The sequence below is a fragment of the Entelurus aequoreus genome, linkage group LG15 (genome assembly GCF_033978785.1).
Source record: "Entelurus aequoreus isolate RoL-2023_Sb linkage group LG15, RoL_Eaeq_v1.1, whole genome shotgun sequence".
NCBI lineage: Eukaryota > Metazoa > Chordata > Actinopteri > Syngnathiformes > Syngnathidae > Entelurus > Entelurus aequoreus.
This window is the reverse complement of record NC_084745.1, coordinates 41432591-41454844: the sequence shown is the minus strand read 5'-3', so window position 1 is coordinate 41454844 and position 22254 is coordinate 41432591. Positions and strand designations below refer to the sequence as shown.

Sequence of the window (22254 nt, the reverse complement as noted above, 5' to 3'; positions counted from 1 at the left end):
GTTTGGTGGACAAAATGAGACAAAAAAGGAGTGGAAGATTTTACATGTAAACAAACTGTTGCGTCACAGTCCACACTATGGTGACTTCAAGAACCGCTGAAATTAGTAGGACAAAACGATGTTCACCAAATGCTCTCATCAGTGAAGCATACACACAAACATTAAACAGTGGGCTTTCTAACAATTGGGAAGGTTTGTGTCATGTTTGTCCTCAAACAAAAAACATACTAAAACCCCAAAAAATATTTTTCCCCCATCTTTTTCCATTTTCAATTATTTTTCAAAAATGCTGCAGGGAGCCACTAGGGCGGCACTAAAGAGCCGCATGCGGCTCGAGAGCCGTGGGTTGCTGACCCTCGTTTTAGATAGTTGTATTAAGTTATAAAACATGTTTTGCATGAAATAGTCTTCCTGTGTTCATCATAATCAACTAACGAGAAGCAAATCTACAAAATTATTCAATGATCAAGGCTAGGGATGTCCCGATTAACAATTTTGGCCTCCGATCCGATTTCAAGTCTGATACGATACTTTGACAATAGACTTTAGAACGGAAAATGTTTTATAACAAGTACCTAAACTAAACACAATAACATATTTTTATAAAGTGTATCTTATTATATGTAACACTTGCTAGCATTGTTGTAAATCAGATGATGTATTAATTGTGTGGTATTGAATGATACATACAATTTGTATTAACAAAATAAAGGGGCTAGTGCACAATAAGTAAACAAAAACTATTATTGGCTCCCAATTAAATCATTTAGGTTTTGCTCTCAAAGCCTTGCTGTATTCAGAGGCTTACTCCCTGGCTTTTTAAACAAAAAACACCAAAAAAGTATGTAAAAATAAGAACAAGAACAATGAAAATATTTGCGTGCTTAGTCATTCCCTTTCCTCTAGTCCTCCAGTGATAGCCTTACTTCCAAGAAACTTAGTTTGTGTACCACCATGGTTGTGACGATTAGTATCTTAAAGCGGTTTCACAATGTGGATAGACGACACGCTCATTACAGCTTGCTCACAAATTGGAGCCGGTGTTCTGGCAAGACACACCCTCCTGGAATGCATGCAACCCGGCACGTGTGGAATATGGAAATGTAATTTTTAGGAACCGGCATAAAAAAAAATACCGGTACACTGCAAAAAGTCAGTGTTCAAAAACAAGAAAAAAAAATACAAGAATTAGGGGTATTTTACTTAAACTAAGCAAAATTATCTGCCAATAGAACAAGAAAATTCGGCTTGTCAAGACTTTCCAAAACAAGTAAAATTAGCTAATCTCAATGAACCCAAAAAATACCTTAAAATAAGTATATTCTCACTAATAACAAGTGCACTTTTCTTGGTAGAAAAAAAGAGACCTTTTTCCTTAATATGTTGAAAAATGTTCTTAAATTAAATAAATACTAGTGCCATTATCTTGACATAATGATATGCGCTCGGAATCATGATTTTTTTTTTCATGCTTGAAGTAAGAAATTATTACTTTGAAAAAGTAGTTTTATACTTGTGAGTGTTGATGACACAGCTTTGCATCAGTTGATATTCTAGTTTCAAGCATGTTTTACTCAATATAGGTCCTAAAATCTCAGCAACAAGCTGTAATATCTTACTGAGATCATTTAGGACCAAAACCCTTAAAACAAGTAAAACACTCTAACATAAAATATGCTTAGTGAGAAGAATTATCTTATCAGACAGAAAATAAGCAAATATCACCCTTATTTGAGATATTTCATCTTACTTAGATTTCAGTTTTCGCAGTGTACACGGTAATCATCAAAGACTGGACTGTTCTGCATGCTTCCACGCCTCTCCTTTCATGACACTGGTAATGCACACTCCCCGGGCTTGTGGAGGTGTCCTGCATGTCTGGATCTACCCTGCCGCTGCAAATAATTCACCTTTTGTGACCGCATATCTTTGATCACAGAGTAAATGCCTGATGCAAAAAGCTTCACAAAATAATTTTGGAACTCCCAACAACCGTTATTCACTTTTGTTCCGTATCGAATGCGGTGTAAAAAAAAGAAGTAGAATACACTCCTGGCAGATCAGGTGTGTATGAGCTGTGTTAGGAAGCAGTGTTATGATGCACACCGGTATCAACGGGTAGCACCTGATTTATTTATGGCGGGCCGCCACAAATAAAAGCATGTACTGTATAGTGCATAAAAAATGTGATGTGATGTTTCCACTTTTTACATTTAAATTTGTGTTTATCGTAAACACATAACTGTTTGAATTAATCCTACCTTAGAACCAACTTCTCCGCGATGTCCTGGCTCACCCATCTGGCCCTGAAAGAAAGACAGAAAATTAAGTACAACAAAGATTAATCGCATTGGGATTAATCAATGATATCGTGCATATTGCCTAAGTAACTTTATGATGATTGTATACTTATTGTTTTTATACAGCATGTAAACTATTTATTTAGTTGTGTGATACATTTCATTGCATTATTGGAGCAGATTTAATATCATTCTGAGACCCAGCGTCCTCTGCAGTGGACATTTGTGTACAATTATTTTGTCCAAATTTGTAAAAAACAAATGTGCACTGCAGAGGATGCTGCTTCTTTTTGAGTTAGTAGCTGGAACACGAAATATAAATGAACAATTATGCTGCACTTTTGCCAACAAGAGACTTTCATTGAATAAAATTAAAATAATAATTCACACTCTTCAAGTTGTTACTGTTGCACGTTCCCAAAAATAAACCAGGAGTTTAAAAACGTGTTGTTTTTTGCAGCTTGGCATATTCTAAATATGTAATTAATCCAATATTATTGTATTTACTGTAAAGTATAATATTAACAACTTATACACATTTGCGTTGTCACCAACAACAAAGTATAACTGTGTTTAGGTCAGTTAGATCAGTGGAACCTCCAATTTTGAATCCCCCTTTGTTTTTGCTTTTTTTTTTTTATTTTTTTTTTTACAAACGTTTTGATTTACAAACTATTTAGAGCCAAATATGCCTCTGTGTACAAACCCTCCAGTCATTCATTTTGTGTCCCCCTGGCAGCCATTTTGTGCTTGCTCGTATTGAAGAGATTGACAAAACAGGCTTCGTGCCCCAGCAAGTTTTTAATTAAAGTTAAAGTTAAAGTACCAATGATTGTCACACACACTAGGTGTGGTGAAATTTGTCCTCTGCATTTGACCCATCCCCTTGTTCACCCCCTGGGAGGTGAGGGGAGCAGTGGGCAGCAGCGGTGCCGCGCCCGGGAATCATTTTGGTGATTTAACCCCCAATTCCAACCCTTGATGCTGAGTGCCATTGAGACGAGACCGGACTTTTCTGGAAAAAGATGCCAAAGCGCACTTATAGCACCAGCAGATGGAGAAGACACCACCTCTTGTTCAGCGGCGTCTCCTCAGACAGCACACGCACACGGCCCCTCCTGCCCCTCCTCTTCCCTCTCCCTCTCTGTTTGATCATTTCTTTCCTCTCGTCAGCTGCTCTTTTGTCGATGACAATGTAAAGTGGATTTTACTTATTTGAATGTTTATTATTGTAGCAACATGGTTTTTAAAATGAAGGATTTTAGTGATTTCTGATTGTTTGTGAGGACACCGGAGGGACTTTTGTGTGTGTGCATGTGCTGGCTGAGCATCGCATACAGAAACATTTAGCTGGTTGTTGTTTTTGGCTTGTTAATAAAGAGATAGTTCATCAATCACCCCCTTATTATTTGTGTTTGATTTACAGTACTGTATAGCAGTGGTCCCCAACCTTTTTGTAGCTGCAGACCGGTCAATGCTTAAAAATGTGTCCCACGGACCGGGGGGGAGGTTATGGTATTTTTATTTGTTTTATTTTTTGTTTTGGTCATAAAGAAATACAATCATGTGTGCTTACGGACTGTATCCCTGCAGACTGTATTGATCTATATTGATATATAATGTATATATTGTGTTTTTTATGTTGATTTAATAAAAAATAGAAATATATATATATATTTGTTTTAAATTTCTTGTGCGGCCCGGTGGTTGGGGACCACTGCTGTATAGCACTTTATATCGTGTTTAACGTGTACAAACCTTAACTAAAATATGGACTTTTGTCAAGGCTGGAACCTTTTTTTCATATTTACATTGTTTCTTATGGAGAAATTTGCTTCATTATACAAACCTTTCTATTTACGAACCCTGTTTAAGAACCGATTAAGTTCATACATTAAGGTTGACCTACAGTGCATCTGGAAAGCTCGGGATATACAGTATTTCGTTAGGATTTTATCGATACGATACCTTTATCGATATTCCTTATCGATACTGCTATTTATCGGAACTCTTGTTGGTACTATTTTATATATAAATCTTATATATATCTTACACTGTGTAAATAAAGATAAACATGATGCACTGTAGCATTTTAGAGCAGGGAAGTCTTTTATCAATACTTGCTTTTTTAAGTCTTAAACAAGTCAACTATGCGTGCAGTACAAGGTGAAATGCAGTTATGTTATCTTCATGTAAAGACAATACAGATCAATCACTGTGTTTTTATTTATTACAATTACACTCAGCTGTAAATATTTATAAATAGCATGCATGTGCAGAGAACATACCTTTTACATGATGTATCATATCATATAAATCAATACAATCAATTATGTGGGTGTGTACTCTAACAATAGGAATTGTAAAGTGTTTATGTTGCACACGGACGTATTTGAGTAACGGACTGGAAGCCATATTGAGTGTTGTTCAGCTACCGATGTATGTGTGTGTGGTGTGCATTACGTAAATAAAACAACTCAGTGCTCAAGTGTAATGCTCTATCTCTATCGTCCAGTTTGTGGTCCACACATTTAAGCAAGGTGTCTTTTAATGCCACACAAACGCAGCACAGTGATGTCAGTGGATGCTATATTGCTTCAAAGCAACATCATGGATTATTGAATTACCTCAATTTTTCACTCTTTTGAGTGGATTAATATTGGCCTGTGGATTAATGGATCACTAAAACGGTTGATAAAACGCGGTCGTGAGCAAAGTGCGTTCACTTCAAAATGACACGGCCTGCGTGACTTTAAGGAATTTTTGAAGTGGAATTATTGTTGTGTTACAAGCTACAAATTACATTGTGGTGTTGCTTCCCTTTTTGTCATTATTCAAAGCTGATTTCAATGTGAAGCAGCGGCAGCTGAACTGAAAGTGACAATGTGTCATAATTACATTGGTCAGCTGGAACAAAAAATACTGACAGCAGTATCATTAGTCCAGAATCTTCACAGTCCTCATGGACCTTTCTAATTTGGTACAAAAAATAAATAAAGGAGGGGGATCGGGTTTTGAAATTGGCATTGAAACACATTAATCGTCATTGATTGATAACATACTTTTTATCGTCAGACATTGGTGGCTAAATTGGTGGCTGATAGATTGGGGCATACCTATTCTATTCTGTTTTATTTTTAATTATTTAAAGGCCTACTAAAATGATTTTTTTTTATTTAAACGGGGATAGCAGATCCATTCTATGTGTCATACTTGATCATTTCGCGATATTGCCATATTTTTGCTGAAAGGATTTAGTAGCGAACATCGACGATAAAGTTCGCGACTTTTGGTCGCTGATAAAAAAAGCCTTGCCTGTACCGGAAGTAGCGTGACGTCACAGGTTGAAAGGCTCCTCACATTTCCCCATTGTTTACACCAGCAGCGAGAGCGATTCGGACTGAGAAAGCGACGATTACCCCATTAATTTGAGCGAAGATGAAAGATTTGTGGATGAGGAACGTGAGAGTGAAGGACTAGAGTGCAGTGCAGGACGTATCTTTTTTTCGCTCTGACTGTAACGTAGGTACAAGGGTTCATTGGATTCCACACTTTCTCCTTTTTCTATTGTGGATCACGGATTTGTATTTTAAACCACCTCGGATACTATATCCTCTTGAAAATGAGAGTCGAGAACGCGAAATGGACATTCACAGTGACTTTTATCTCCACGACAATACATCGGCGAAGCTCTTTAGCTACGGAGCTAACGTGATAGCATCGGGCTTAAATGCAGATAGAAACAAAAGAAATAAACCCCTGACTGGAAGGATAGACAGAAAATCAACAATACTATTAAACCACGAACATGTAACGACACGGTTAATGCTTTCTAGGCTGGCGAAGCTTAATAATGCTGTTGCTAACGATGCCATTGAAGCTAACTTAGCAACGGGACCTCACAGAGCTATGCTAAAAACATTAACTATCCACCTACGCCAGCCCTCATCTGCTCATCAACACCCGTGCTCACCTGCGTTCCAGCGATCAACGGAGCGACGTAAGACTTCACCCGATCATAGATGCGGTCCGCGGCCCGGAGACGGAGGAAGTCAAGGTGAGGTCGGCGGCTAGCGCGTCTGCTATCCATCTCAAAGTCCTCCTGGTTGTGTTGCTGCAGCCAGCCGCTAATACACCGATCCCACCTACAACTTTCTTCTTTGCAGTCTTCATTGTTCATTAAACAAATTGCAAAAGATTCACCAACACAGATGTCCAGAATACTGTGGAATTTTGAGATGAAAACAGAGCTTTTTTGTATTGGATACAATGGTGTCCGAATACTTCCGTTTAACTAGTGACGTCACTCGCATACGTCATCATACATAGACGTTTTCAACCGGAAGTTTAGCGGGAAATTTAAAATTGCACTTTATAAGTTAACCCGGCCGTATTGGCATGTGTTGCAATGTTAAGATTTCATCATTGATATATAAACTATCAGACTGCGTGGTCGGTAGTAGTGGGTTTCAGTAGGCCTTTAAAGGTTTGCAGTGTCATGTTTTGTTTTCTTACTATTCTAAAATAAACCAAACTGTGATCTTAAAAGCAACTTATGTACCAACATTTGTTACACTCTTAATATAAATGATATATAAACATAAGTATAATTGATGTACAGTACAGGACAAAAGTTTGGACACACCTTCTCATCCAATGTGTTATCTTTATTTTCATGACTATTTACATTGTAGATTGTCAATGAAGGCATCAAAACTATGAATGAACACATGTGGAGTTATGTACTTAACAAAAAAAGGTGAAATAACTGAAAACATGTTTTATATTCTAGTTTCTTCAAAATAGCTACCCTTTGCTCTGATTACTTTTTCGCACACTCTTGGCATTCTCTCGATGAGCTTCAAGAAGTAGTCACCTGAAATGGTTTTCACTTAACAGGTGTGCTTGAAGCTCATCGAGAAAATGCCAAGAGTGTACAAAGCAGTAATCAGAGCAAAGGGTGGCTATTTTGGAGAAACTAGAATATAAAACCTGTTTTCAGTTATTTCACCTTTTTTTGTTAAGTACATAACTCCACATATGTTCATTCATAGTTTTGATGCCTTCAGTGACAATCTACAATGTAAACAGTCATGAAAATAAAGAAAACACATTGAAAGAGGAGAAGGTGTGTCCAAACTTTTGGCCTGTACTGTATATGAAGATATTCAAGTTTTATGATAATAATCTGGAATGAAGCTAAACTTCAGAGGTTTGACATTACTTTATAAATTAGACAAAAATATGGTATTCATAGAATAAATACATTGTTTGATTCATATTAAATATGGGATTGATTACCAGTGGTCCTGGAGAGCCTGGTAATCCTTGCAAGCCCGGATCTCCTCTGTCTCCCTGGTGAGAATAAGATGTAATGTGTTATTCATGGATACTACAAACCTGCAAAAAGACCGTCACCTAATAATTATGTTCCTTCAACATTTTACCTTCATACCAGACACTCCTCTTGGGCCTGGTGAGCCATATTCACCCTGCAAAACCAATAGCAGAAAGCATTCAAAAACAGACCAATATTGGAATAAATACAATACCACTTAAATCTAAATTATGTATTGATTAAAACCAATTACAGGTAAGATGAATCACTGATTATTTGTCTAATTGATTGATTATGGGAAGTGGTAAAGTATTGCTGATATGTCATCACAGGACTTTAATAATAGATTTGAATTTCAAGCAGTTTTCCACAACACTTTACACTAAAACCACGTTCATTTCATGGTCACACTGGTGCTGGTAAAGTACATCTGTTGCCACAGCTGCCTTTCTGACAGAAACATGCTTGTAAATTTGGCCTCTCCGACCACCATCAACCATTCATTCACGTTTGTCAGAAGAATAAAATGGTGGTACACAGCTGCTTCCCAAGATCCTGGGATTAAGCCATTTTTGTGGTGCAAGTTTGGTGCTAAAAACACATGTGAAAAACAATAACAATTACATCTAGTCTGAAAATAACTTTCACTGCAGCTACAGAGGACATTGGAGCGGAGCTTCACTACATGGGGACGCATCGGCAAAATAAACTTTGCTCACGAAAGCAGAAGAGTGGCAAGCAAGCTGCTTAGCTTGCTTACCTCAGTCAAACCCTAGCAGACCTTCGATCCCATTGCTCTAACAACATGGACTTGCTACACCTGAGTAAGGTAAAGATGAGTTTCTGGGATGAGTTGGGACACTTATAAAAGGAAGGGGGGTTTGACCAGAAGTGTCCTCCAAGGGTTTGGGACCTATCTATTTTTACTGAAAAAAGTCCATGGACTAACAGATCTGAACATCCCGAATTACCCCAAAAATTACTTGCACCTAAAAGTCCTAATGCTCCAAAAGGTTCAAACTGTACCCAAAGAGTCAGCAGGCAGGGCCAAAGCCATTTGGGTGCAGTTTGGACCTTTTGGGCAACCCCCTTTATCAATGGGACTTCATTAAGATTCCTCTGCGGCTTAGATGGTATTAATTCGGACCTTGTATATACTTTAAAAATCAGATAAGAATTAATTACCTTCTAATCCGACTGTATAATTGAAGGTAAATGAGGAAATACTCTCTGCTATGTCTGGCAACAACGTGACTAAACGACAACATGCATGATTCAGCTTCCCAGATCAACGGGTTACAATTGTTCCAGGCCGACTTCCAATTGGGGAAAACACATTGGTAGGACTCTGTGTTTTAGTCAACCAAAAGTTTGTGTACAAACAGCGGTCTGAAAGAAAGCGACTACACCAAGGAAATAGGACTTTGGACTGTTAAATGCCAGCCACACTGATCTACCTTACCAGTTCACAGCTGTGTTCGTAACCACTGTTTATATCCCTCGTAACGTTAATGCCAGCAAGACATTGCTGCAGCACCACCACAATTAACTCTCTACAAACTAAGCACCCAACATATTTTTCTTGGTTGTAAGCCACTTTAACCACATAAAACTGACGGACACTCTTCTTAGACTCTACCAGCATGTCAATATAATTACATGAGGGAATAACACACTGGACTGTGTGTATACAAACACACATGGAGCATACATAGCCCTCGCGAAACCCCACCTTGGTTTCTCCGACCACATCTCCATTCTGTTGCCCACAGTCATCATCCTCTGGTGAGACGGTCCAGACGCACAGTGATACAGCTTCTGTGCTCCAGAACTGGTTTCAGTGCACAAACTGGCAGGTGTTCAGGGAAGCAGACACACAAAGGATAAGTGGACCTGGATAATGCACTTAATCTGTACTGGGCTTCATCTCAAAGTGTGTTGATGATGCGCCACCATCAAGGCAATTACCTGAACCAGAAACACTGGGTAAATGCAGAGGTAAGAGCACTGCTGAAGGCTAGGGATGCTGCCTTCAAGGCAGATTAAGCATCAGCACTCAGGGCAGCATGAAAAGACCTTGGGTCGCTTTATTGCCGAAGACCATCAGCGCAAGCTTCAAGGTTTTTTATTGGCCATCTATGCTATGTGTGGGGTTGTCTTTAAGTCAACAGAATGGCAATAAACGCAATATGGTAATATGTAGAACAATTTAAAATGTGGAAAGACATCAATTCATAACTAACTACCAACACTCATGGTGCAAAATGCTCAAAAGAACCCTACTTGCCAGAGGCCCTCAATCGGATCTATGCCCTCTTAGATTACTCCAACAACAACACCCCCGTGCCCGACTCATACCGCTGCCTGAAGGATCAACCCCTCAAAGCGGCAGGCCCAGACAACATCCCAGGGCTGGTACTGATGGACTGTGCCCACCAACTGACTGAGGTGCTAACAGACATTTTTAACACCGCTGCAACGAGCATTTGTCCCAACCTGTTTGAAGGCAGCCTCCGTCATTCCTGTACCCAAGAGCTCTGCAGTGACAGTTCTGAATGACTCTTGGCCAGTAGCCCTCACTCCAATAGTCATGAAGAGTTTCGAAAAGCTGGTTATGGCCCAAATTAAAAATGTCATCGATGTCACCGTAGAATACGCCTCAAGAAAGAAAGGCTCTACTGATCATCAGTGGTCCACAAAGCCTTCACCCACGTGGAGAGCAGAAACTCCTACATCCGTCTGCTCTTTCTGGATTTTGTCTCCGCCTACAAGAGCATCATTCCACAGACCCTGATGCAGAAGCATAACATTTTAGGGCTGAGTCCCTCATTGGTGGATTTAGGTCATGTCTCCTCTTCCATCCCCCTCAGCATTGTCTCACCCCAGGAATATGTGCCGAAGTTTGCGGACGTCACAGCGGTAGTGGGACGCATCAAAGACATCGATGAGTCCGACCGTTATACGACCTCGCTTTCGGAACCTTAGCCCCAGGCGATCAAACTTCTCCTTTGACCAAGTGCAGAGGTGCAGAGAGGAGGTAGAACATCTGGTGTACCAGTGCAAAAATCTTCGCATCAACGAAAAGAAGACCATCAAAATGGTGGTGGACTTTAAAGGGACAAACCCACCCATCCAACTCTGAAGATTGCGGGGAACAGCCTTCCCACCACCACAGATATTTTCACCAGCAGATGCGGAAAAAGGGCTCTCTACATCATCAAGTGTTCCACCCACCCCGTACACCCTCTCTTTGATCCTCCCCCTCAGGCAGGAGGCTGTGGGGCATCTGGAGTAGGATTACAAGGAGATTCTTTTTCAGCTTCTTGATTTACCTTCATCCCTGCTCTACACAATTACCACTTTACTCAACTAGAAAAAAAACTCAGAAAGTGCAGACCTCTGCCAAGCCCTATCTCCCAATGGTAAAAAGTCCTAAATACAAATGGTGATATGGATCAGCCCCAAAAAGTAATCACTGGTTCCTCATCTCATTTCTGACATTTCCTGAAAGGTAGATGGAAATTCGCCCATAGCTTTTAGAGCTATCAATAGTGGAATGAGAGAAACAGAGTGAATCCTCTTGTCAGTCATCCACTGTCTTTGTCTATGTCGGCGGAGGTAATGATTGACATTGTCTTACTAGATGCAATATCAAGCATTGTGGACAATCAGACTCTTTTCCCTGCATCTGTATCTTTGCACACGTGTTTTTATATAACAGTTAAGTATATTTCAGACACTTTTTTGGTACTCATTGATTTAAAGCTGAGACCGTATGTATAGTGTTTGTAATCTTATCCGATGTGTAAATGTGTGCTCGTATGACAAGAAAGTTAAATGAATCCTATACATCATGCAGGCAAAGTTGGGATAGTGGGATAGACTGTGATGGAGGGGAGAAGGGATCAAAACGCCAAACCTCCTGTTACTGGACAAACCCAAGTTACCTTAAGCCAGGAATCCCCATACTACGGCCCGCAGCGTCCACAATCTTATTAAATGTTTGGATCTGGATAGATAGATAGATAGATATATATGTATACATATATTGTATTAATTTTTACCGGGGGCCGCATGAGCAACCTGAGCACTGCTGGAGGGCCACACCGACAATATTTCAATTAAATTTTGCTCAAATTATTTTTGATATACCGTAAGATAAATAATAATAATAATAATATTTTCATTTAACCTAACTTATCTTTATACAAAAGCAGATGGCTTTTGATGGTTTTATTTGTAACACTTTCTTACACAACACTTCCTGATGTATATTACAATGCAAAAATGTCAATTTCTGTCACTTTATCATGCATCCTCTTTGTTGTGAACGTAGCACGCCTGTAAGGTGATTGGCGAAGAAGGAGGAAGCGTTGCTGTTGCGGAAATGAGGAGTGAGGATAGCTGTGCGTGTGGAAAGAACGAGATAAGTTGAGCTGTGTTAGTATAGGTTGCTCAATAAAAGTTTAAAAAGAGCATCAGACTTGGTGTGCATTTCTTCTGGACGCTACAATTGGTGTCAGAAGTGGGATGAAATGCCTCCCAGTTCGCCTTGCCATCAAACCTGGGAGTCTTCATTGAGGGCGGAATTCTTCCATGCCAAGCAGTGTGCGCTGCACCTGTAGACGCTGCCTCTGTCTGTCCTTCCTCCCTCTCTCTCTCTCTCTCTTTGCGGCGAGCTCCTCACGTCCTGGATTCACACAGACATCTGCAGTCGCTGCCGGCACCTTAAGTCCCCACTCAATGTCCTTTCCCTCCCGTTCCATCTTGACAAAGTCGCCAGGAAACATGGTGGCACGTACCTCCCGATGATGTAGCAGGCTGAGCACACAAGCAGCGCAGTATGCTCACACAAGCAGCGGCAGTATGCGCAAAGTTTTACTTCTGACACCAATTGTAGCGTCCAGAAGAAGTGCACACCAAGTCTGACGCTCTTTTTAAACTTTTATTGAGCAACCTATACTAACACAGCTCAACTTATCTCGTTCCTTCCACACGCACGTCTATCCTCACTCCTTCCGCAACTCAAGAACACAACATCAACTTCAGCAGGTCGTTACACTATATTCTTTAAACACAGCAACATGTGTACCACAAATTAAGCACACGGCTTTACCTTTAATTTCTGTAAAGAAATACTTGGCAGTCCATGTCTTTTTTAAAACACGCCATTCATCATCAACTTTTCTCTTTTTAGCGTCTCGGGGATAACCGGGCATCACTTGTCGCTGTGCACCTTCACTCACAGGTTACACACGGACATACGCCCATAAATAACACTTTTCAAAATAAAAGCAGCACAGTTGTATTGCACGCACGACATAGATGTTTTTTTACATTTATTTTGTAATTTGTGATTGCCGCTGCGCGCACGAGCATACATCCACACGGAAGTAATACAAATAATGCTTTTCAAAACAAAAGCAGCACCGTTGTATTGCACACTCGAGATAGATACTTTTTAAAATGTATTTTGTAATTTATGATTGGCCGCAGAATGCCCAGGTCTGCGCTACACTCACGTGTTGAGCAATGTTTTACAGAAATTAATCCTAGGCTGCATGTATGTATGTTTGTATATATATATATATATATATATATATATATATACAGTATATTAGGGCTGTGAATATTTGGGTGTCCCCCGATTCGATTCAATATCGATTCTTGGGGTCACGATTCGATTCAAAATCTATTTTTTTGTTTCAATTCAACACGATTCTCCATTCAAAAACGATTTTTTTTCAATTCAACACGATTCTCTATTCATTCAATACATAGGATTTCAGCAGGGTCTGCTGACATGCAAGCAGAGTAGTAGATTTCTGTAAAAAGCTTTTATAATTGTAAAGGACAATGTTTTATCAACTGATTGCAATAATTTAAATTTGTTTTAACTATTAAATGAACCAAAAATATGACTTATATTATATTTGTGAAAATATTGGACACAGTGTGTTGTCAAGCTTATGAGATGCGATGCAAGTGTAAGCCACTTGAAATTGTAACTAATATTGATACTGTTGTTGATAAAATTCATTTTTGTTTCACTACATTTGGTTTGTTCTGTGTCGTGTTTGTGTCTCCTCTCAGTTTCTCTGTTTATTGCTGTTCTGAGTGTTGCTGGGTCGGGTTTGGTTTTGGAATTGGATTGCATTCTTATGGTATTGCTGTGTATTGTTTTGTTGGATTGATTAATTAACAAAAAAATAAATAAAATAAAATAATCCAAAATTAAAAAATATCGATTTTTTAAAAATGAGAATCGATTCTGAATCGCATAACGTGAGAATCGCGATTCGAATTCAAATCGATTTTTTCCCACAGCCCTAATATATATATATACTGTATATATACATATATTTTATGGGCTGTCATACGTTTAATTATTTAATTGTGATTAAATTGGCCCTAGTGTGTGAATGTGAGTGTGAATGTTGTCTGTCTATCTGTGTTGGCCCTGCGATGAGGTGGCAACTTGACCAGGGTGTACCCCGCCTACCGCCCGAATGCAGCTGAGATAGGCTCTAGCACCCCCCACGACCCCGAACGGGACAAGCGGTAGAAAATGGATGGATGGATAATCTAATTTTGTACACAGTTAACTCATATATATATATATATATATATATATATATATATATATATATATATATATATATATATATATATATATATATATATATATATATATATATATATATATATATACACATATGTATATATATATATAATTTTGTACACAGTTAACTCATATATATATATAATTTTGTACACAGTTAACTCATATATATATATATATATATATATATATATATATATATATATATATATATATATATATATATATATATATATATATATATATATATATACATACATACATACATATATATATATATATATATATATACATACATACATACATACATATATATATATATATATATATATATATATATATATATATATATATATATATATATATATATATATATATATATATATATATATATATATACACAGTATATATAAGATTATTTTAATCCATTGTGGTCCCTGAGTCAAAAAGTTTTGGGAGCATTGCCTTGAACATCCCATATGAATAAAATCAACAGACTATTTTGCTGTCATTGTTGTTCATCATCATCAGAAACAAATATTTCTTACTTTCTCCCCCTGTAATCCAGGAACACCAGGATCCCCTGTTGTACCCTGATGACAGAGAAAACATATGGAAATAAAATTTTAAAAAAGTCAAATAGAAAAAGTCCAATCTGCATCCGGCCTACCTAATTAGTATCATTCTTACCTGGTACTATAAATGCATTAACTGGCCTGGGTCTGCATAATTGTGCTTCACTACTGACTCTCTAGTACTGTAAGAGCTGCGTTCAAATCCGCCTCCAGGATTTGTCTTCTTTGCCTCAATGTTTACTTCTTGTACATTTTTCTACTTTGTCTTGCTGCTCGCCTTGTTGCTTCGCCTCAGCCAAACCTTAGTTTTGTTCTATTTGTTCTATTTTCCAATGGCCTTCGCTGGCTTTTTGTTCGTCGTTTTGTAAATGCTACTTTTGTGTTGTACTTTGTGTTTTTTTCTCTCCATGCCTCATCTACGTGACCAAGTAAATAAAGGCTACTTTTTGTCCGAGGTTAGACCAAATTGTCACATATGAAAGGTACTACGTTGAATGGAAGCTCATCTACTCCTAGCGTAGATCTGCTTTCACAGTACATCCAAAGAGCTGCCCGCAGATCGTTTTTTATTGGCGTTCAGACACAATGCGGTTTAGAACATTACACAAAAAAATTGGAATCTGAAAACCAAAATGGCCGACGACCCGGGCGTTTTACTATACTGAATATGGTTTTCAATTGTTTAGGTGCGTCCTGTCACGATGAACATGTATACAAATTTCTCGCAAGCTATATGTTTTTAAGTGTCCTAAAAAGCTGGTCCGGCTGCACCAAAAACTAAATACATCCAAACATTTAATAAAGTCGAATACAAATAAGGGTGTCACAGCTTGTCGCACCACACCGTGCCTTATTTTGAGTTTCTTGCTAATTTTCTAGGTGTAGTTTTAGTTCCTGTTTTGCGCTCTTATTTTGTGGTTTTTCCTTTCCTGTTGTTCCCTTTCCTGCAGGAGCTTTGTGCCTGCCTTTGAGCACTTTTCCCCTCATCTGTTTTCTGTTTTTAATTAGCACTATTTAAGTTGAGCTTGCGACACCCTTATTCACTATTCAGTGGAGACTATAGACGGTCCTTTCGATGCTGAGCTCTAGTACGCACGCACTTTGTGGACGCCGTCTGCTCCACCTTCCGAGCAAGTGTTTTTGCTCAGTTCCAGCACTTTTTTTTGTTTTGTTTGTTTAATCAATAAATCCCTGTTTTATTGCACGCTGCCACGTCGGTCGTCTGCATTTTTAAGAATCACTACAACCTCCGTCATCTTCCACGACGCGCCGCTTGACAAAGGCTAGCATTGTTAGCCGCCTCATGCTAACAGTTATTTATAATGCACAGAAAGGGAAATATATTTGTGTTACTGTCTCAAAAAGGATTGTAGACAATTAGAAAAACATTTTTAAAAAGTGCAGTTTTCCTTTAACTCTTGTTTTTTTTTGTATGTTTAGTGCTTTTTGCCCTTTGTTACAGGTAGGTTTTGGTTACTACTTTTTTTTTTTTTTTTGTGCCTTGTTTTTCCGTTACAAATAAAACATTTTAAAAAATCATCTCTTTTGGACTCTAAGTTATCTATTATTATTTCATTTCTAGATTTGTTCTCCAACTCTCTGTCTGTTGTTTTGTGTTTCAGCCTTCATTATCTTGGCGTAGAACTTTGTACTTTGTACCTTTCAAATAAATGTTCCCTTAATGTGTGCAGCAAGCTGTTGGAGATCTTTTTTCAGTCTGTTGTGGCCAGTGCCCTGTACTTTGCAGTGGTTTGTTGGGGGAGCAGCACCAGCAAAAGGCACTTAAACCGGATTGACAAACTGATCCGGAAAGCCGGCCAAACAATTGGCACACAGTTGGAGGTGTTTGTGTCAGTGAGGGACAGGAGGACACTGGACAAACTGCTCGCCATCATGGACAATCCTGCCCACCCACTCCACCAGACAATTGAGGGACAGCAGAACTCATACTCCAACAGGCTCCTTCAAATTTGTTTCCACAGTGTTCGATTCAAGAACTCCTTCATTCCGCACTCCATCCAGCTGTATAATCACTCGCCATACAACAATAGATGATATGTGTCTATTACCTGACACCTTCTATGTTAGCTACCTCTCTTTGTTTATAATGTATACTTTCTGCTGGATCTACTCTGTATTTTATGCTGCCTTGTTTTTTTGTTTGTTTGTTTTTTGGATTTTTTTTTGCTGCAGCTGTTACATATACTGTAATATTGTACATGGTAATTGGGATTTGTTAAATGTTTTATATATTATATTAAAGGCCTACTGAAACCCACAACTACCGACCACGCAGTCTGATAGTTAATATATCAATGATGAAATCTTAACATTGCAACACATGCCAATACGGCCGGGTTAGATTAGTAAAGTGCAATTTTAAATTTCCCGCGAAATATCCTGCTGAAAACGTCTCGGTATGACGACGTTTGCGCGTGACGTCAAGGATTGTAGCGGACATTTTGGGACAGCATTGTGGCCAGCTATTAAGTCGTCTGTTTTCATCGCAAAATTCCACAGTATTCTGGACATCTGTGTCGGTGAATCCTTTGCAATTTGTTTAATGAACAATGGAGATAGCAAAGAAGAAAGCTGTAGGTGGGAAGCGGTGTATTAGCGGCCGGCTGCTGCCACACAAACACGTAGCCGGTGTTTCATTGTTTACATTCCCGAACAATGACAGTCAAGCTTTACCATTGGCCTGGGAGAACAGAGACTCTTACCAGGAGGACTTTGAGTTGGATACGCGGTACCGTGAGTACGCAGCTGCGGCTTCCAAACATTTGATCGCTTGCCCGTACGTGCGTGCCGTTATGTGCATGTCACGTACGTAACTTTGGGGAAATATATGTGCTGTATGAACTTTACGGAGGTGAACGGTACTTTGGGCTGTGGGATTGAGTGTGTTGTACGGGTGTTTGAGTTGCATTGGTGGGTTATATGGACGGGAGGGGGGAGGTGTTTGTTATGCGGATTAATTTGTGGCATATTAAATATAAGCCTGGTTGTGTTGTGGCTAATAGAGTATATATATGTCTTGTGTTTATTTACTGTTTTAGTCATTCCCAGCTGAATATCAGGTCCCACCCGCCTCTCACAGCATCTTCCCTATCTGAATCGCTTCCACTGCCCTCTAATCCTTCACTCTCACTTTCCTCATCCACGAATCTTTCATCCTCGCTCAAATTAATGGGGTAATCGTCGCTTTCTCGGCCCGAATCGCTCTCGCTGCTGGTGGCCATGATTGTAAACAATGTGCAGATGTGAGGAGCTCCACAACCTGTGACGTCACGCTACTTCCGGTAAGGGCAAGGCTTTTTTATCAGCGACCAAAAGTTGCGAACTTTATCGTCGATGTTCTCTACTAAATCCTTTCAGCAAAAATATGGCAATATCGCGAAATGATCAAGTATGACACATAGAATGGACCTGCTATCCCCGTTTAAATAGAAAATTTCATTTCAGTAGACCTTTAATAATATAATGTAATAATATATTATATCAGTATATATTATATACTGTATATATAATATTTAAATATTACATATATTAAAGTTAAAGTACCCATGATTGTCACACACACACTAGGTGTGGCGAAATTATGTTATATTTTATATTGCTACTAAGGGACATTTTTAGTCTACTTAAAACCTGCATTTTCCTTTCCATCCTTACCCTTTCCATCCTTTGAAACTGAGCTACTGTGTGGAACAATTTCCCTTGTGGATCAATAACGTTTGTGTAAGTCTAAGTCTAAGTTTATTTCACGTCACTCATGTCCAAAACGTATAACAGCACAACTGAGACGACGACAGAGAAGTATGAATAAACTCCAAGTACTCACAGGCTTGCCAACAGCTCCTGGTGATCCTGCATTTCCTTTTTCTCCCTGCAAAATAAAACAAATATATTTTTTCTTACAAATATAGTTGTCAGGATACCAAAAGTTCAGTAGTCAATACAAACATAGATTAACCCATGTACTTTGAAATTCATTACTTTATTTAAAAGTGTTTCAAACTGTCAGATATTAAAGATCGCTGTGCTTCAACATATTTTTACATACATTTTAAATTGCAGTATCAGCTTCCAAGAAGTAACTAGATGTAACCCGCCTCTTTCGGTCCCTGCTTCTTTACCGCCCGGGACTCAAACCTGGGTCGTCCAGCATGAGAGATAACCTAGCTACCGAGCTAAAACCCTGAACATTCAGCCCAGTAACCAGTACTGCTCTTAAGAGTGAGGATTACTAATGTACAAATGTACACAAAGTGTATATTCAGAAATGACCAGCAATGTTCTATAACCTCCCAGTATATCAAAACAAACAATGCTGTGCTTAAAAATCTGATCATAAATAACAATAGTCAACTATTGCACATTCTAAAAAGAACAGCAGTGGCGTGGAGCCTTAAAGTATATAAAAGAAACATTATCGTGCTTGATATTCTTTCTATATGGTGGTAGTGTGACGTAAAAATGAAATAGGCTAATAAAAAGGCTAAAACATGTACAGTACAGGCCAAAAGTTTGGACACACCTGATCATTCAATGCATTTTCTTTATTTTTATGACTATTTACATTGTAGATTGTCACTGAAGGCATCAAAACTATGAATGAACACATGTGGAGTTATGTACTCAACAAAAAAAGGTGAAAAAAATGAAAACTTATTTTATATTCTAGTTTCTTCAAAATAGCCACCATGATTACTGCTTTGCACACTCCTGGCATTCTCTTGATGAGCTTCAAGAGGTAGTCACCTGAAATGGTTTTCACTTCACAGGTGTGCCTTATCAGGGTTGATTAGTGGAATTTATTGCTTTATCAATGGGGTTGGGACCATCAGTTGTGTTGTGAATGAGAAGGTGTCCAAACTTTTGTCCTGTACTGTATATAAATACAAATATTTCATTATTAGTATCAAACATTAGACGAGTGTCTCAAAGCTGCGTTTCCTTAACACTTATGGAAGTGAAAAAGGTTGGCTTGCACGCTTATGAGGGTTTTCTGCATGCTGTGGTAATGCACACTCATTGGGCTTGTGGTGGCGGATCTTGACGGCTTGTTTTGGTTAGCGAATAAATACATGAGGCAATATACCGTATTTTTCGGACTATAAGTCGCAGTTTTTTTCATAGTTTTGGCCTATGGTAGTGCGACTTATATACACTACCGTTCAAAAGTTTGGGGTCACATTGAAATGTCCTTATTTTTGAAGGAAAAGCACTGCACTTTTCAATGAAGATAACTTTAAACTAGTCTTAACTTTAAAGAAATACACTCTATACATTGCTAATGTGGTAAATGACTATTCTAGCTGCAAATGTCTGGTTTTTGGTGCAATATCTACATAGGTGTATAGAGGCCCATTTCCAGGAACTATCACTCCAGTGTTCTAATGGTACAATGTGTTTGCTCATTGGCTCAGAAGGCTAATTGATGATTAGAAAACCCTTGTGCAATCATGTTCACACATCTGAAAACAGTTTAGCTCGTTACAGAAGCTACAAAACTGACCTTCCTTTGAGCAGATTGAGTTTCTGGAGCATGACATTTGTGGGGTCAATTAAACGCTCAAAATGGCCAGAAAAAGAGAACTTTCATCTGAAACTCGACAGTCTATTCTTGTTCTTAGAAATGAAGGCTATTCCACAAAATTGTTTGGGTGACCCCAAACTTTTGAACGGTAGTGTATGTTTTTTTCCTTTTTTATTATGCATTTTCGGCGGGTGCGACTTATACTCCGGTGCGACTTATACTCCGAAAAATACGGTACATGTCTCTTTCACTTTTCTACGAGCTAAGCCTCGAAATGGGTAAAGTGCATCACAGACCATTTCTGCTAAGTCTTATTCTCTGGCAAAGCAGGTGCGTATGAGGTGTGTTGTGAAGCGGAGTTACGCCACACCTACAATTATGCAACACTGACACACTTCCATTATTTGCATTTATGATCGATGGCCAACCGGAAGCGGCAAATTTGCATTTGTGACAGAGTTTCACAAAAAATATGCAATGTAAATATGGAAACATTTTCTTTTAAGACAGCAGGCGTTCTTCTTCGAGGAAAAAATTGTTGTACATTATTCTGTACTGACGATACTAAAAAGAGCAGATATCGATGTATTTTTGCGTGTCGGTATCTACATACTTGTGATTCCCCACTTACAAATAAATACAAAATGAACAATAATAAATGTAGCTCTAAATAACAGCAATAAAATCTCCTTGGAGGACACTTAAATTAGGACAGAGTGTAAAAACAATAAATAACGCCATTTGTACTTTTGGTACCTTGTGCTCGATAAGCTAGGTGCTAGCATGCTCTAACTCAGTGGTTCTTAACCTGGGTTCGATCGAACCCTAGGGGTTCGGTGAGTCAAACCACACCCGACTCATTGTGTAAATAAAAACTTCTCCCTATCGGCGTATTACGGATACGGCAACAGCAGAAGTCAGACTGATTTGCAGGTGTGTAATTTGTTGTGAGTTTATGCACTGTGTTGGTTTTGTTCTTTGAACAAGGTGATGTTCATGCACGGTTCATTTTCTGCATCAGTAAAAAAACATTGTAACATTTTAGTATGGGTAACATATTCACCATTAATTAGTTGCTTATTAACATGCAAATTAGTAACATATTGGCTCTTCACTAGTCATTATTAAGTACTTATTAATGCCTTATTCTGCATGGCCTTATTATAACCCTAACCCTCTAACCCTGACCCTAACCCTCTAAACTTAACCCTAACCAAAACATTCTAAATTAAGTCTTTGTTACTTAGAATATGTCCCCCATACTAAAGTGTTAACAAAAACATATAACTTTATCTTGAATTTGAAAAAAAACAAACATTTTATTTTTCACTAAAGAGTTCGGTGAATGCGCGTTTGAAACTGGTGGGGTTCAGTACCTCCAACAAGGTTAAGAACCACTGCTCTAACTGCACTTATTCTGAAATTTGTTGATGTTCTGCCGGTGTGTAAAGAAACAAGGACATGGACATTTTTTTACCGCGAGTCCTGCTGGGCCACGCTGGCCAGGAGGTCCAAGGACACAATTGCAGTCTTCTTCTTCTGTCATTGTTGCTTTTCGATTCAGAGAACACTGAGGAGACAAGCATAGGCTCATTTGTACAAACTCAAAACAAGTACATAGAAAATATTAATTTGGAAAGGACAGTATTATGTTATGTTAAAGATTAGGGTTTATAATTTAAGTCAAATTAAAAGGCTGCATTATGCCACAGTGTAGCTGTAATCAGAGACAGTTTTGAAGTTAGACTTAGACTTCCTTTTATTGTCATTCAAATTTGAACTTTACAGTACAGATAAGTATTCGATATATTTCAATTGATTATACAGTACAGGCCAAAGTTTGCACACACCTTCTCATTCAATGTGTTGTCTTTATT

The 22254-nt window shown here is 38.5% G+C and overlaps 1 protein-coding gene across 3 annotated transcripts in view; it reads right to left on the bottom strand.

Annotated features, from left to right (window-relative positions):
* LOC133630163 (collagen alpha-1(X) chain-like) overlaps positions 1-21942 on the bottom strand; it is a 182596-nt gene extending 160654 nt beyond the window's left edge. For 2 of the 3 annotated variants that reach the window (XM_062021560.1, XM_062021562.1), the window contains exons 1-6: positions 21855-21942; positions 18680-18724; positions 14809-14853; positions 7748-7792; positions 7602-7655; positions 2262-2306 (exon numbers count right to left, since the gene is read on the bottom strand). In XM_062021560.1, the coding sequence (XP_061877544.1) occupies positions 2262-2306; positions 7602-7655; positions 7748-7792; positions 14809-14853; positions 18680-18724; positions 21855-21923 (303 nt within the window). In that variant the 5' untranslated portion in view covers positions 21924-21942. Of the gene's footprint in view, positions 1-2261; positions 2307-7601; positions 7656-7747; positions 7793-14808; positions 14854-18679; positions 18725-19599; positions 19731-21854 lie in introns of those variants that run through there. The other variant, XM_062021561.1, reaches the window with a different exon arrangement.
* Positions 21943-22254: the final 312 nt, after the last annotated feature.